Genomic DNA, 13659 nt, shown 5'->3' on the forward strand with positions numbered 1-13659 from the left:
GCCATGTTTGCTCTTTTTCCATTCCGTTACGAATTTCCCGTCCAATACGAATGAAGTTGCTAAAATAAATAGTTAAAGTTTTTGAAATTAGTTCAGTTCCGTTACGTTTCACATTGCTTTTTTAATAAACATACTCACTACAGTCCGTTACGTTTTGATTCCGTTTTCGCTCGAATGAGTAAGCATCCCTTCCAGGTTTTCCATAAGTTCTTCTAGCCTGTGAAAGAGTTGGAGTTTAGTTTGCGTTTTCGAAGAAATTCTGCCGTTATTTCCATGAACCGTTCAAAACCGTCCCTGAGTGAGAAAGTCTCTAGCAAAGTCGGGCAAAATTAAACACGACCGGTGGTCTCTCTTTGAGAGTGGCGCTTAAGCCACCGCGCTTTTAAAATTCCTCGTGAACAGTTTACGAACGGTTACAAATTTTGAAACGATTTTGAATTTTTGGATGATTTGGTGTATTATTAGAAAAATAATCTAATCCTTATTATTTTCTACCGTGTTAAGAATTTTAAATAAAAAGAAAATCGCGTTAAGTACTGTTCCTTTGAATTCCACTAAGAATTTGCATCCTTTGACAGATACGTATTTCGACCTCAACTGTAAGGTCGTCTTCACTGAAGAACTCTTCAGTGTCTTGTACTTGACTCGACAAGACACTGAAGACGACCTTACAGTTGAGGTCGAAATACAGATCTGTCAAAGGATGCAAATTCTTAGTGGAATTCAAAGGACAGTACTTAACGCGATTTTCTTTTTATTTACAGATATTCCCCTAACAAGCCCAGGTTAATCATCAAGAATTTTAATTCATGTCAATGCTTTTTCATAGCTCATTATATAAGTCAGAAATGGTCAGAATTTCATTGCAATCGGTTCATTGAATCCGAAGATATAACAGCTCAAAGTTGGCTATCGAATAATTATACCTTTTCCAAGAATCTTCATAACTTTGTGGAGAATGGCCCGATCTTTTCCAAATTTGAGCCACTTATACACAACTAGTTGGTAAACTTGAGAATATTTGATGCACTTTTCAAAAAGTTACAGCTAGTGGAACATTTTTTTGAAAAGTGAAAATTTTGCCTGTCCCGATCATTTTGTCTATCCCTTGTATATGTTTAACGGTACATCAACATATGATGACATTCTATTTATGATAAGTTCTCCTTTTTTGGGCAGTTTTTGAATGTATTATTACCAAATTTTGAGCAACACAGCTTTAACTACATGAATTTACAACGACATTGCGTATTTTTAGGCGTTTATCGGTGTATTTATGTCCCAATTTCGAAATTGCTTCCATTTCGTAAAAACGCACTTCGTTAAGATATTCAAGGCCAGATTTGGAATCTACTAGGATGGATTTATCAAGAATAAGAGGCCATTCATTGAAAAAAATAGTTGAAACGAAGTCGTATCTCAGATTGTTTGAAGGGGTTGACAAATGACAAATACATGAACTATTTTTATTGTTTGCCCAAAAAGTTTTATATACACTAGATTTTAATGAAAATACGTCTAAGATGAACTTTCATATGTATAAAATTGATCTACGTTTGCCTTTTTCTTAACTGATTGGAGAAATCGTAGTTATAAGATAAACTATACAATGCCTGTCGCACTATCAAAGTTACTCGCATTATCAAAGATACCCCGTTTTACGGTATTTAAAAATCATTAAGGTAAAATGGGAGCGCACCCAGCTGCAATTTTTACTTTCATTTTCACAACAAAATGCACGAAGCCGAAAATGCTACGTGTGAGCAAGTAATGAATACCCAAGTAACCACAAGCATTATATCATTGCACAAATTAGACTGAATACCAACCTTTGCAATGCGAAATGCACTAATTCCACACTTGTCATGCAATAATCCTTTAGATTAGCATTATCAATGTATTGATGCATTACATTTTTCTTTGCATTAAAGGGTGATATACGACAATTCAATAATTCAATAATTACAACTCTTAAAATGATGCAAAATTTTGAATTATCTCAAATAGCCTCTATGGCCAAATAGTGAACTGCTATGGCGATAACTGGTACACTTCTCGCGCTTAGTATCATACAGGCGTATCTACAATGATCGATTTTTCGTTTGCTTAATAACTTATCCGGCAAATTATTTTTGGTTGTTCTTGTTGTTTTAGATGCTAGTCCAAGTCGTCCTCCACCGAAACACACCGAGAGATCAACCGAATAATGGACGTATAATTCCGGAATAATCCGAAGAGAAAATCGATGAAGAGAAATCGATCATTGTAGATACGCCCGTATGACACTAAATGCGAGACTTAGCCTATAGTGCAGGGGTTCCCAACCTTTTTGAGGTGGCGACCCCCTTTAAGAATAGGAAAGATCGGTGAAGTACTAGATTTGTAGTAATGAGCTGCAATTTAGTATGGTGAGAAGGTCAATTCTCCGTTTTTGCAATGAAACGGTGCAAAAAGCGTGGGTATTATGATTCCTTGCCTAATTTGATGCTGTTTGAGCAAAACTTTGGGCAACAGTGTTTTTGTTTTCTACATTTCTTGCAACATAAACAACATAGTTATCCAAAGTTTTGCTCAAACAGCATCAAAATAGGCAAGGAATCATAATACCCACGCTTTTTGCACCATTTCATTGCAAAAACGGAGAATTGACCTTCTCACCATACTAATATTCAGCTCATTACTAAAAATCTAGTACTACATCTAACGTGCCCCATTGTCAAAACATCTGGGACCCAACGATTTTTTTTAGAAGTAAATATGAATTAAATGAACGAAACCGAGTTTTTTGGGTACAGTGACGTAACCAGAAATTTACTGTGGGAGGAATTTTCGACGATCAATGATACGTTTTTTATACGACACTCACATTTGGTGAAAAATTCAGCCGTAGCTGAAAAATAGCGGCGCAGCCAAAACAAATTCTTCTGAAGGCGTTTTATACTTGTTCCTCAAATTGGGACTTTTGGAGGTGGGGAATTCAAAATTAAAAATTTGTATAATTTGCACAAAATAGAATAAAAATTTGGGGGTCTTCAGTTAGCCTAGTGGTTAAGGCTATGGATCGCCAATCCGGAGACGGCGGGTTCGATTCCCGTTCCGGTCGAGAAAATTTTCTCGACTCCCTGGGCATAGTGTATCATTGTGCTTGCCTCACAATATACAAAATTCATGCAATGGCTGGCAAAGAAAGTCCTCCAATTAATAACTGTGGAAGTGCTCAAAAGAACACTAAGTTGGAGAGAGGCAGGCCAAGTGCCAGTTGGGACGTAGAGCCATAAAGAAGAAAAAGAAGAAGAATAAAAATTTAACATTTTTTTGGTGACATCGCGGCCGCCTAGACTGGCTTCACGGCTCCCAGGGGGCCGCGGACCACCGGTTGGGAACCCGTGCTATAGTGTGTGGTCCCGTGCTCCAGCCTGAGGGTGCTATCAATGGTTTTTTGGGTGAAGTCACAATGATAATCAACATATTATTTTCGATAAAAACCAAGCTTCTTCAATTTTCTTAAAGATCAAAAATCAGGTCAATAGGAAGCAATCAGTGAAGTACTAGATTGAAAGTAGTGAGCTGGATTTTTGTATGGTGAGATGTTCAATTCTCCATTTCTGCAATAAAACGGTGCAAACAGCGTGGGTTATACGATTTCTTGCCTAATTTGATGATGTTTGAGCAAAAGTTTGAGTAAGTGTATTGTTCAAGTTGCAAGAAATAAATGATACAACAACACAGTTACCCAAACTTTTGCTCAAACATCATCAAATTAGGCAAGAAATCGTATAACCCACGCTGTTTGCACCGTTTTATTGCAGAAATGGAGAATTGATCATCTCACCATACAAAAACCCAGCTCACTACTTTCAATCTAGTACTTCACTGATTGCTTCCTATTGGTATAAAACTTACTGAGTTATAAGTGGAAGAGCGTTTGGTATTCAGGAAGGTTTGATCATTCTAATCAATAAAGGTAGTAAACACACGAATTCATTTTTACCATGTAAACATGTCAAGGAATAAACAATCACAATACCATGCTGATTTCCTTGTAAAATTTCATATAAATCTCAATCGCGATGCGCAAAACATAAAAAAAAACCATCGTGCCCAAACATTTTCCCATACAATGGACGATCTAGCCTAAAAATTGTGTAGTCATAAGTCGCAACAATCTGATCTTTATTCTCTAAGCAAAATCCTACATTAATAATCTCTTATCTCTATTCCCAGGAAGATATTAGAGGTCAGTTGAACTTCCCGCAGTTACCTCAGTTGGAGTTCTTGAGGCAACCCTACCTATACTATCCACGGCTCACTGAAATGGAGTTATCAGGTAATTTACCAGTGAAAATAAATATATTAGTCATTCAAGATAGTACCCATAGTCTGGGAAGAAAATTATCCCTTTTCACCTATCATTTTCTATAAAATTAGATACATATACAGGGGATGGCCAAAATGTTTGGGATAGGCAACTTTTTTTTCTATTACAAAAATGTTCAACAAGCTGTAACTTTTCATAGAGTGCATCGAAAAATCTCAAATTATGATTGTTTATCAACCTACTTTATGTGCATCATTGGTACAAATTTGCGCTCGATTCATTAATCTTTCACGAAGATAGAACCGTTCTCGTTAGACACTATTTTTAGGCAACATATTTTTGAACAGTCATATGTCGGAAACCAGTTAACCAAATTGAACGAAAATTTTAATGTTTATCAACAATATATTGATGCTTGATACGACGTTATAAAATGTAATATTTTCTAACGACAAAAAAAGTTCTACCGGTTTGACCTTTTTGCCCATATAGAGGAAAATATGACAAATTTAAAATACCTATCTCGAGAACAAAAGTAAAAAATTTTAGATACCGAAACTAAAATTTGATGACATTGATGTAAAAAATTTACCTTTTTTTCGAAAAAGATCCAAACAGTGTCAATCGATGTTACCTTTTTTTCACGGTCAAAAAGTACATATGTTTTAATAACTTGTGAAGCATTAATATATTGTTAATAAACTTTCAAAATTTCATTCAATTCGGTTCACTAGTTTCCGAGATAAGGCTGTTCAAAACTAGGATGTATAAAAAATAGTGTTTTACGAGAACGGTTGTAACTTCGTGAAAGAATAACCAGTCGAGCTCAAATTTGTACCGATGATGCACATATAGTAGATTTTTTGATGCACTCTAAGAAAAGTTACAGCATATTGTACTTTTTTTGTGAGAGAAAAAAAAGTTGCCTATCCCAAACATTTTGGCCACCCCCTGTATGCATATGATTTCGAACAGATATTTTTGAAACATGTCCCTACAACAACTCCGGCCCCTAACCTCAGGGTGATTGAGGAGGAGGTTGGCCGGTTGAAAAACAACAAAGCCGCTGGAGCAGATCAACTACCAAGCGAGTTACTAAAATACGGTGGAGAAGCACTGGTGAGAGCACTACACTGGGTCATTACCAAGATTTGGGAGGAGGAATGGATGGAAGGTATCGTGTGTCCCATCTACAAAAAAGGGCGACATGTTGGATTGCGGGAACTATCGCGCGATCACACTATTGAACGCTACCTGCAAGATACTCTCAAATTTTATGCCGCCGTCTATCAATGGAGTTCGTGGGGCAATATCAGGCTGGACTCATGGGTGAACGCTCTACAACGAACCACGCTGCTGGTCGCCATCCGCCAGGTGTTGCAGAAATGCTGCGAATGCCACGTACCCACACATCACTTGTTCATAGATTTTAAATAGGCATGTAATACAATAGATCGAGACCAGCTGTGGTTACGGCAAGGTGAAGGTCTTTCGTGCTTGCTGTTTGACACCGCCTTAGAAGGTGTAATAAGGAGAGCGGGATAATCACGAGTTTCACGAAGTCCGTTCAGCTGCTTGGTTTAGCTGTAGATATTGATTCGGAATGTTGGCTTTGCAGTCTTTTGGGGAATCGAAAACACTAGTTTATGATTTTTCCCGACGTTTCGGTCCGTATGGGACCTTTTTCAAGGGTTCAATCGGTCAAGGTTTCCTAGTCAAGATGGCTTTGTTAAACTCAAAAATGTCATGCGGAAGTTTTGGTATAGATTGAGTCCGTTCGGTTTTCAACCGTCGTGATGCGGACAATCTCCTACCTATCGGGCGGTCTAGAATTCGGTCCCTGTTTTTGGAATCTTCCACCATTGCTTTTGGAGTTTAACAAAGCCATCTTGACTAGTGTTGTGTATCTAGATATGGTAATCTAGTTATAATGATCTAGACTATAACTGAGCGGTAACTCATTTCCGCCTTGAGATCTAGATTAGGCCTCATCAGGCAACCCTAGTAAAATCATATAAAAGGACAGCCATGTCATTGTGAAGGCCTCTTTTATCTATTGCTCTCCGAGCGAACAACATTGTAAGTACTGTATAGCGTGTAAGAATAAAAACGTTAAAACGTATACCGCGTGTGCCAGTGAAACCTAACCTCCGAAATCCCCGAATACAATAAAAGTTGGCGACGAGGTTAAGTGGAAAAAAGCAGTGACGAGACGATCAAAAGTGAACCTGAACAGTGAAGACCGCGTGGCTCGTATAGTAACGGAGTGAGGTTAAGTGCTACCGTTTATCCAGTGCGCGTGATCAATTGAATCAGCAGCCGGGGAGAGTCGATACAAAAGCGTATCCAGTTTTGAAGAGCACGTGTCGCGTAACGAAGTTTTTTTACTATCGTTTGTTCAGTGCAGCTCGCCATGATGGCCGAAGAAGAACAGCCCAAACACGTGATGGGTGGATCGTCCGGTAACGTAAAGGTCGCGATGAATTTCGGTTCGTTTGAAAACTACGTCACGGGTGATGACTTTGAAGTCTATGAAGAAAGAATGCTTCAGCATTTTCTTTTACATGACATTCCGGAAAATAGAAAAGTGGCGTTCCTTTTGACGCATCTTGGAATGGACACGTACGCCATTCTCAAGAAACTATTGCAACCGGTGAATCCAAGTACCAAGACATACGCGGAGTTAGTGGCAGCGCTGAAGAAACATTTCCGGCCGGATGTGAATAAAGTATCAGAGCGGTACAGGTTCCATCAAGCAGATCAAAAAGCGGGTCAAATAGTGTCGGAATACGTGGTCGAATTGAAAGCTCTCGCGGAGAAATGTGAATTCGGTGATTTTTTGACGGAAGCGCTCCGAGATCGGTTCGTGTTCGGAATCTATGACAGCAGGCTTCGCACTCACCTGCTCAAGCAGAAAAATCTAACCTTCGACAAGGCAGTGGATGAAGCGCTTAATTGGGAATTAGCCGAGAAAGATAATAAAGTGCGGGAAAACGTGTTCGGCGCGCAAGTGGTGCGATCCGGTAAACAGAATCGGGGTCGTAGCAAAAGTCGTTCGAAGTTCGGAAACAGCAATGGGGGTCAGAAGAATCAATATGGCCGGCGCAAAGTGTGTGAAAAATGTGGTAGAGATCATGAGTCGGGGAAGTGTCCAGCAAGAAACTGGAAGTGTTTCGCGTGTGGTAAGCAAGGTCATGGAGCAAATGTGTGTTATTCGAGAAGTGTAAAGCAGAATCGTAGTGGTAGCCAGGATTCGAGGAAGAACCAAACCGTAGGAACGGTTGGTGCTGGTGAAGACTTGGCGGCAGAAATCGCTAACCTTCGGATGCAGCTGAATTCGGTGAAGAACGATGCTCTATTAGTGCGTAGCAAAGAAGCGACGGAAACGTTATTTGTGGACAACCGTCCGGTAGAATTTGAAATAGATAGTGGGGCATGTGCAACAGTGATCAGCGACAGTATATATCGAAAGTGGTTCTCGAACCGACCGTTGTTCAGTGTAAACGATGATTTTTCAACTGTGACGGGACAAAATATCAAGGTGATCGGAGGATTTAGTGCAGATGTGTCCAGAAGACAGCGTGGTCCGAGCGAGAGACTCGCGCTGGTGGTGATCGAAAGCAACAAAGGCTTCAGACCTCTTCTGGGGCGCACGTGGATGGACGTCCTCTGGCCAGGATGGAGGAGTAAGTTCAAGGAAAGTATCGTGAGTATGAACCGTGTTGAAAATACCCTCTTAGATTCGATTCGATTGAAATACCCCAATGTGATTTGTAACGATAACACTCCAATTCGCGATTTTGAAGCGGAGATTATCATGGAAGATAACGTAGCTCCGATTTTTCACGTTGCTTATTCACCCCCTTATCAGCAACGGCCGGCTATTGAAGCTGAGTTGAATAGATTGTGTGAGGAGAATATTTTGAAGAAAGTCGCGTTCAGTAGGTGGGCTTCTCCCATAGTTGTTGTACCCAAGTCCAATGGCAGCTTGAGACTGTGCATTGACTGCAAGGTGACCATAAACCCTCATTTGCGATCGGAACATTACCCGTTACCGAGAATCGACGACATTTTTGCCAAACTAGCGAATTGTAACTTCTTTTGCGTGATCGACCTACGAGGTGCGTATCAGCAGTTAAAAGTATCGGAGAACTCACAACAATACCTAACGATTAATACACACATAGGACTTTTTCAATATGTTCGTTTGCCCTTCGGCGTGGCAACTGCTCCATCGATCTTTCAAAGCATCATGGACCAGATTTTAGGAGACATTGAGGGATGTGTAACGTATTTGGATGACGCGTTGATAGGAGCAAGAACGTTAGAAGAGTGTAAGCAGATTTTGGACAGAGTGTTAGAGAGATTGAGTAGATTTAACGTGAAGATTAATACCGAAAAGAGCAAGTTCTTCGTGACATCAGTAGATTACCTGGGTCATACCGTTAGCCAGGACGGAATTCGTCCTAATCAGTCCAAAGTAACTGCAATAGTGAATGCGCCAGCTCCGAAGAATATCCAAGAATTACAGTCGTATCTGGGTCTGTTGAATTACTATTCAAAGTTCATTCCGAACATTTCTTCAGAGTTGAGAGTTCTGTACAGATTACTTAGAAAAGATGTAGTGTTCAATTGGGATGGAGATTGTGAAGAGTGTTTTGCGAGGAGTAAGGAGTTAATTTTGAAGAATAATTTGTTGCAACTCTACGATCCTAATAAACCAATCGTGGTTGCAGCGGATGCCAGCCCTTATGGCGTAGGCGCTGTGTTGTCTCACATTGTAGAAGGGGAAGAGAAACCTGTAATTTTTGCCTCGTGTACATTATCGCCTGCAGAGAAAAATTACTCGCAGCTGCATAGGGAAGCATTGGCTATCATATTTGCCGTAAAGCGTTTCCACAAATACATTTATGGACATCGCTTTAAGCTCGTTTCAGACTGTGAAGCGTTAAAGGAAATCTACCACCCTCGAAAAGGAACTTCAGTGATTTCGGCATCTAGGCTTCAACGTTGGGCAGTGATTTTATCAATGTACGATTACGAGTGGGAGTATAGGCCAAGTAGGAATTTGGCACATGCAGATGCATTGTCCAGATTACCTGTGTCTGGTGGAACAGAAGTTGAGGAATTGTCCATCAATCGATTAGAACAATGTCCAGAATTACCGTTAAAAACTTGTGATGTAGCGGAATTTACAGCAAAAGATGACATTCTATCTCAGGTGTATGACTTTGTTTTGTTTAGTTGGCCTCGTGTAATCCCAGATCGGTTGAAGTACTACTATAATTTGCGAAATTCCCTGAGTTGCCAAGATAATTGCTTGTTCTATGGTGATCGATTAGTGATCCCTGCTAAGTTGCAGAATATTGTGCTTAGAATGCTACACACCAACCATGACGGTATAGTTAGAGGAAAGATGTTAGGAAGAGGATTATTTTGGTGGAAAGGTATGCAGCAGGATATTGAAGATCATTTCAAACAATGCGAAGTTTGTGATCAGAGAAGAAACGTTCCCAAGGAAAAAGTTACGTCTAAGTGGCCAGTTTGTACACGTCCAATGGAGAGAATCCATATTGACTTTTTCGAATTTGAAGGCAAAATGGTGTTGTTGATAATTGATTCATTCACGAAATTCATTGAAGCAAAGGTGATGAACAGAACGAACGCAGAACAGGTTAATGAACGGTTGGAAGATTTTTTCAAATTTGTAGGATTGCCAGAGCAAATCGTGTCCGATAATGGACCTCCGTTTAGTTCTCTTGAGTTTGTGCGATATTGGGAATCGCGAAATGTCAGGGTAACCAAATCTCCTGTGTATCACCCACAATCAAATGGTGCCGCTGAACGAGGTGTTCAGACGGTGAAAACCTTTTTGAAGAAAAGATTGTTGGAAAAACAGGATAAGAGAGATACGTTGTCTAGAAAGCTTAATGATATTCTAGCGTGGTATAACGGTACCCCTTCTACCGTTACAGAGAAATCGCCCAGTGAGATGCTCTTCAGGTTCAAGCCAAGAACGTTGTTGACAACCGTCAACCCGAAGGCACATTCGCGTGAGACGTTGGGAAACGGGATTAATCGTAAAACTGTTACTTTTGATGAGACTAAAAATTGTGAGATTGTATTTGACGAAAAGAAGAAAATTGTAAAAAACGAAAATTGTAACTCCAACCAACAGTTTAAAAAAGGGGAAAAGGTTATGTACCGAAACCATTTTAAAGAGTTAGTTAGGTGGATCCCAGCGATCATTTTAGAGAGAATCGGCAAGTTTTTGTACAAAATTAAGTTGGTGGAGAATGGAAGTATCAAAAATGTACATGTAAATCAGATAAGATATCCAAGTTCATTTGTAAAAGCTAATTTGTCAAAGATACCTGTACGATTACCAGGATCATGGCGATGGCGAAAACGTACATTCGACTAAAGAATGAAGCCAGAGGCAGTCCTCTATGAGCACGAAGCATGGACTCTACGTGCAGAGGACCAACACGCCTTTGGAGTTTTCGAACGGAAGGTGTTGCATACCATCTACGGCGGAGTGCAGATGGAAGACGGGACTTGGGGAAGGTGAATGAACCACGAGCTGCATCAGCTGCTGAGAGAACCAACCATCGTCCACACCTTAAGCCTAGAACACATAGCGTCCGTTCCGTCGAGGTTTGCGTTTTTTGACAGTTTTCCTATGGGAAATGTGTCAAACTACTGTCACGTACACGCAAACGTATGCATTGTGTGGGACGTATTCTTACGTTACTCAAAATAATGAAAAAATAGTTTTTACGACTGTAGATCTCATGTTTTGAATTGTAGAACAGTTTGGATAATCCTGAACATCTCGAAATACATAGTCCCATAGTCTCTGTTAACACTCAAACGCCGATGCCTGAAAAAAAGTTGGAACGCTAATTTCAACCTTCTATATCTCGGCCGTTACAAGTCAGATTTCAATATTGTTTTAGCAATGATTTTTTTGGATCTCTGGATGAGTATACATGTTTTGAATTTTTTCTTATATCAAAATTCTAATTTCTAGTAGGTACTAAAAAACCCGGAGCAAGTCGTTATAAATTTCGTAAGATTTTTATGTTCACGCAGAACTTCAAATTTATCGCGATGACCACATGATTTTTTGATGGTGAATAGCCCACACGAGTGTAATTAAGCTTTCAATGTGATTTCAGTGATTATTTATTACTCAAAGCACTGCAATATATTCACAAAACTACGTATAATACAGAGAAAACCATATTTTCTTTTGTAACTTTAAATTTGTCGCGATAATCAATGTATTTTTTTATTTTTAAATGTGCGCATATACTTAAGGAAGAAATTTTAAGAACATTGTTGATATTTTTCTCTTCACAAAACTACAAAAAATTCAGAAAACTACGAATTTTTCAGGAAAAATATATAATTTTGTTGGAATTTCAAACTAATCTCGAATTCCCATACATTTCATGATTTTAAAATATTTGTGTATCTATCCAGAACAAGTTTGCAGAACATAATTGATATAAATCTGGCCAAAGAACTACAAAAAAATTCAGAAAACTACGAATTTTTCAGGAAAAATATACAATTTTGTTTTAATTTCAAACTAATCTCGGATTCCCATACATTTTATGATTTTAAAATATTTGCATATTTATCCAGAACAAGTTTGCAGAACATTATTGATATAAATCTGACAAAAGAACTACAAAAAATCAGAAAACTACGAATTATGTTTTTAAAATATTTGCGTTTTTATCCAGAACAAACTTGCAGAACATAATTGATATAAATCTGGCCAAAGAACTACAAAAAATTCAGAAAACTATTTTTCAGGAAAAATATACAATTTTGTTATAATTTCAAAGTAATCTCGAATTCACATACATTTTACGAGTTTAAATTATTTACGTATTCATCCAGAAAGAAATTGCAGAACATTATTGATATAAATCTGGCCATAGAACTACAAAAAAAATCAGAAAAATACGATTTTTCCAGGAAAAATATACAATTTTGTTACAACTTCCAACTGATCTCGAATTCTCATGCATTTTATGATTTTAAATTATTTGCGTATTTATCCAGAACAAATTTGCAGAGCATTATTGATAAAAATCTGGCCAAAGAACTACAAAAAATCAGAAAACTACGATTTTTTCAGGAAAAATATACAATTTCAAACTTATCTCGAATTCCCATGCATTTGATCATTTGAAAATCATGATTTTAAAAAATTTGCGAATTTATCCAGAACAAGTTTGCAGAACAATATTGATATAAATCTGACCGTAGAACTACAAAAATTCAGAAAACTACGAATTTTTCAGGAAAAATATACAATTTTGTTATAATTTCAAACTTATCTCGGATTCCCATACATTTTATGATTTTAAAATATTTGCATATTTATCCAGAACAAGTTTGCAGAACATTATTGATAAAAATCTTCGAATTTTTCAAGAAAAATTCATTATTTTATTATGACTTTAAACTAATCTCGAATTCCAATATATATTATGATTTTAAAATACTTTCACATTCGTCCAGAACATGTTTGTAGAACATTATTGATATAAATCTGGCCTATCAACTACAAAAAATTCAGAAAAATTTGATTTTTTCAGCAGAATGATACAATTTTGATAAAACTTCAAATTGATTGCAATTTCTCATACATTTGATGATTTAAAAATATCTGCGTATTTTTCAAATAAAAAATTGCAGAACATTGTTGATAGTTTTCTCTCCAAAGAACAACAGAAAAATCAGAAATTTATGATTTTTTTTAGGAAAAATATACAATTTTGTTATAACTTCAAACTAATTCCAATACAATTTATGATTTTAAAATATTTGCGTATTTATTATCATTGTAAAATATATGCGTATTTACTCAAAACAAGTTAACAAAACATTGTTGATTGTTTTCTCTTCAAAGAACTACAAAAAATCATAAAACTACGAAATTTTCAAAAAGAATATACAAGTTTCAAGTTATATGGATCCCATACATTTTATGATTTTGAAATATTTGCGTATTTATCCAAATCAAGTTGGCAGAGCATTGTTAAAAATGTTATCTTCAAAGAACCACAGAAAAGTCAGAAAACTACGATTTTTAAAAATATTTGTTCTGTATAATGCAAATTTTTTGTATAGTGCAACTATTTTGAAATCATTGTATGTATAGGATGTTGAGTTCAATGTAATTAATATGAATGTCATCGAAAAAAATTGTAATTTTCTGAATTTTTGTAGTGTTTTGGCCAGCATTTGCCAGTGGTTTGCAAATTTGCTTCGGAAAATGTGCATTTTTTTTAATCATAAATGTATGAAATATTGAGATC

General features: G+C 37.4%; 1 protein-coding gene across 2 annotated transcripts in view; it reads left to right on the top strand.

The window, feature by feature from the left end:
• Positions 1 to 13659, top strand: part of LOC115266573 (homeobox protein Hox-C3a-like) — a 68999-nt gene that overhangs the window by 39799 nt on the left and 15541 nt on the right. For both annotated transcript variants that reach the window (XM_062852014.1, XM_029872936.2), the window contains exon 3: positions 4225 to 4327. In XM_062852014.1, the coding sequence (XP_062707998.1) occupies positions 4225 to 4327 (103 nt within the window). The remainder of the gene's footprint in view (positions 1 to 4224; positions 4328 to 13659) is intronic.

The sequence above is a fragment of the Aedes albopictus genome, chromosome 2 (genome assembly GCF_035046485.1).
Source record: "Aedes albopictus strain Foshan chromosome 2, AalbF5, whole genome shotgun sequence".
Classification (NCBI taxonomy): Eukaryota; Metazoa; Arthropoda; class Insecta; order Diptera; family Culicidae; genus Aedes; species Aedes albopictus.